The sequence below is a fragment of the Frankliniella occidentalis genome, unplaced genomic scaffold, assembly GCF_000697945.3.
Source record: "Frankliniella occidentalis isolate FOCC.00 unplaced genomic scaffold, Focc_3.1 Scaffold112, whole genome shotgun sequence".
In the NCBI taxonomy this organism is placed as follows: Eukaryota; Metazoa; Arthropoda; class Insecta; order Thysanoptera; family Thripidae; genus Frankliniella; species Frankliniella occidentalis.
The window spans coordinates 850,235-854,032 of record NW_026267240.1 but is presented as its reverse complement, the minus strand read 5'-3'; the positions used below and the strand labels follow the sequence as shown (position 1 = coordinate 854,032).

General features: G+C 58.9%; 2 protein-coding genes across 2 annotated transcripts in view; both read right to left on the bottom strand.

Moving 5' to 3' along the window:
- LOC113212790 (proton-coupled amino acid transporter-like protein CG1139) overlaps window positions 1–322 on the bottom strand; it is a 3,625-nt gene extending 3,303 nt beyond the window's left edge. Inside the window, exon 1 of the mRNA XM_052270153.1 lies at window positions 263–322. Within this exon, the coding sequence (XP_052126113.1) occupies window positions 263–322 (60 nt within the window). The remainder of the gene's footprint in view (window positions 1–262) is intronic.
- Window positions 323–453: 131 nt separating this feature from the next.
- Window positions 454–1,065, bottom strand: LOC113212793 (natural resistance-associated macrophage protein 2-like). Its single transcript, XM_052270152.1, has 2 exons — window positions 955–1,065; window positions 454–681 (listed from the first exon to the last, which is right to left on the bottom strand). Exons 1-2 carry the CDS (start codon window positions 1,063–1,065, stop codon window positions 454–456), a joined length of 339 nt encoding a protein of 112 aa, XP_052126112.1.
- Between the last annotated feature and the right edge of the window lie 2,733 nt (window positions 1,066–3,798).

Here is a 3,798-nt window from a genome sequence, read left to right as displayed (position 1 = left end):
TTATTTTTGTGATTTTTTGTGATTTTTTGTGATTTTTTGTGATTTTTTGTGATTTTTTGTGATTTTTTGTGATTTTTGTGATGTTTCCCGACATTTTTGTTGACTTTTTATATGATTTTTTGATTATTTTTCATCATTTTTTTCATGATTTGTTACGATTATTTCGTGATTTTTTTCTATGGGTGTGATTTTTTTTGAGTGAAAGACCGCTCGGGTTGTTGTTCTCGTTTCGCTCTCTCCGAACAACGTGGTGCTCGCTCACCTCGTATCCGAACGTGGCGGCCATCATGATGAGGAAGAAGCCGAAGAGGGCCTGGAGCATGTGGGGCCCGGCCCTGTCCATGAGCAGGAGCGCGACGGTGTCGAGCAGCGACAGCGCGACCCCTGCGGACAGGGGGACACTGTGGGCGTCGCGTGCTGGCGCGTGCTCGCGCGCGACCCCAGGGAGGCGTACTAGGCCCTGCTCAGGATGTTGAGGGCGACGGCCGTGCCGATGACGTTCTGCATGTCGCAGCTCAGGATGGCCACCTCCATGAGGGCCCACTTGAAGTAGCGCGGCGCCAGGCAGTAGAAGGTGGTGCAGTGCTGGGCCAGGTGGTGCTTGGAGGCGGCTCCGAGGCGCAGGGCCAGACGCTGCAGCAGCACGCTCATCAACGCCGTGAGCAGGTTCAGCCACAGCAGCTGCGCAAGGACGACACACTGTGTAGGCCAAAGACGGCAACGACACTAGATAAATTTATGTGACATACTTGGTATGTCGCATGTATGGTTTGACCATTTTTGGCCACGTTTTGGTGTTATCTCTTACGTGTTTTTCCTATGCCTCTTAGCTATGATGTTGCGTTAATTGGTGCGACCGAAACCTTTATCACATTTCGTGGTAGGACCTAAACCAGTCGCATCAATTTACGTGACACGACACATGTCACATTAGTTTTTCTAGTGAAGTCCTACCTGAAACTGCGCGCCCGACCCGGACTCCACGTTGGCCTCGATGCTGCCCGAGTTCAAATATGACGTACTGATCATGGCGCCGGGGCCGCTGAACCGCCAGACCTGCTTCATGCTGGGGGAGAGAGGACCCATGTGATTTGATTCACCCCATCTATAGAACACTGGCCTCCCCGACCACCTTTCTGTGAGGCCCTTTCGTGGTCCCTTCGTACCCGCTGGCGAGGACGCTCATGCGAGAGCTCTCCGGGCGCGGGGCGGCTGGCGACGGAGGTTCTGGGGTGCGCCCCGCTGCAGGTCCTGAAACTTTCTCCGTGTCCTGCATCGCGCGTCTCTTATGCGACTGGGCAGTCCTCCTGTAGGTTCTGTAGTTCTGCAACTCTTGCAACTCGTGCAAACGCAGCGCCGCCTAACAATGCCGGGCGAAAATCATGCAGGCGCTCTTCCACTTTCTACTACAAGGCGCCGCTGTACCCGCCGCAGACCAAGGGGAAGCTTTTGCGATTTGTGCGAGTTATTCTTGGTTTTTCTAATCCTCTTCCTTTTGTTTCTTGTCACAAGCTGTCGTTATTGGTTGATCTCAGTATGTAGCCACGGCACGGCGTGTGATGACATTTTATTCAAATCCTACTCAATTTCCCGCCCTGAGCTCGCGGAGGCGCGAGGCTGACACAGTCAGCTCCGCAACACCCCCGGAAGGCGCGCCTTCGTCGCTACCCCGCTTGCGCAGCTCGGGCGAGCAGCAGGTGGATACGCCGCGCCGGCAGGTCCGTCGCGGCCGATGGCCCGAGCAGGTGGCGCTACTCCTCGTCGCGGACGCTCCTCCGCGCACATGTGGTGTGCTCTGCGCTGCGGGCCACTGGGACTGGGCGGAGGACGAGGTCTCTGCCGCCGAGTCTGTTTGGACGTTTGTCTCTCGCAATCAACGCAAAGGCATAGTTGGTGCTTACTTTCCCGCGTTTGTTCGCCACCCGTTGTCCGTCCTGGAGGTTGTGGATAAAAGGGGGGGGGCAGGGGAGTGGCACCCAGCCTGCCGGCCGGCGGCGGTGCATCCTGCGGACCCTGCCGGCGGCACCCTCCCTCGCTCGCTCCTCCCGGACATGACGGCGGCGTTCTATTTCTGCGGTTTTGGCCAGCAGGCCGCGTGGCGCGGCTCCGCCATGCCCGGCCTGCCTATTAATATGTGGAGGCCAGGAGGCGCAGGCCGCCGCCGATGGTTCTGCCGAGCAGCTGAGTCATGCAGGTGTGAGGTGCCTGGTGCCACACGGCTGAGTGCCACACGGCTAGGTGCCACGGCTAGGTGCCACACGGCTGGTGCGTTCCGTGCCGGCGGGGTGACCCCCAGCCCCAGCGCGCAGGCGATGAACGCCTCGGTCAAGGCCGTGCGCCTCTCGACGCGGACGTGCGGTCGGATTATTTGCGCCGCGTCGTCTCTTTCTATTATTATTTCTTCTCTCTCTCTCTCTCTCTCTCTCTCTCTCTCTCTCTCTCTCTCTCTCCCTCTCCCTCTCTCTGTGTCCCTCCCTCCCTTCCTCCCTCTCCGGACGCCAGCCAGAGATCGGTCGGTGCGCCGGATGGTTCGGCGCGCGTTTGCCATGGGCACACTTGCGGCGGCGGCGGGTGCGCGTCCTCCAGAAGGTGGCCTGGAGGACGCGGGCTGACGACCTGCCCGAGAGGAGGTCGCCCCTCCATGAGGATCATGCCCAGCTCGTTTGGGGCTCGTCGCGAAGCCATCTCGGGATCCAGATGATGGGTCCTCCAAAGGTGGCCTGGAGGACGTACCTCCGTAACGACATGCAGAACGTCCTGTCAAGCGCTTTCAGCGCGAACTGAAACTCCAAAAATGGTCCGGATCAGACATAAGCGGTAGCGGTGCCCTCGTATTACCATTACCATTTGACATTCCCAACCCACCTCGGTCGCTCTGGAGGGGTTGGCGGGGGCGTTCCCCCTTCTGGCCTCCACCTAGCAGGGATCCGCTCGTGAGCCATCGCCGCCCTCCTCTGGCCCGCCGCGCAACAAAGTCGTACACCAGGGCGTGTTACAGCACACTTGCGTGTGTCTGAGAGAGAGAGAGAGAGAGAGAGAGAGAGAGAGAGAGATAGAGAGATAGAGAGAGAGAGAGAGCGAGTAACGCTCTGAACTTGGCCCCTAAAACCACTTGTGTGTGCGGTGCGGCGTGGAGGGGTGGGCGGGGGGGCCCTGGCTGGAGCGTGACGGTGTGAATGGGTCCTCCAGATCTGGAGTGGCTCCCGGCCGCAATTAGTGTAGCGGGTTGCCTACCTGCCGCGGGGGCTTTCGCCGACTTCCGCCTCGCCCCCGCCGCCCCTCACACTCCACCTACTCTCCCCCGCCCCCCTCTCCGCGCAGAAAGCCTCGCACGCCCCGCGAGAGAGGTTGTGCGGTGGGGTCGTCGCGGACACTTACTTGGAACGTGTAATCTCGCGAGATTCGAGGGATTAAGTTTGTAATCGCCGTTCGTTCGGTGGATGTCGATATATTCCATTCCATCGCCGAAGCGCTTTATGTCCTTTTTTGTCCTACTCGTGCGCACCTGGTTGTTGGTTTTTTTTTTCGGAAAAAGGGGGGGGGTGAATATTTTGAATGGGAAAAACGTACGCGGTTGTACGGCTGGAGGACGGGCGGGGACGAGTCACGGGACTGACGCCGGCCCGGCCCGGTCGGGTGTGCCGTGGTGTTTGAAAAGCAGCGCTGTGTGAGTGAGTGAGTGTCTGTGAGTGAGTGAGTGAGTGAGTGAGTGAGTGTTGGCTTCCTGTGTCACCAGCGGCAAACGCGACGCTCGGCTCGCCAGGTCTTCCAAGAGACAGTTTTTCACGGCTGCCCCCC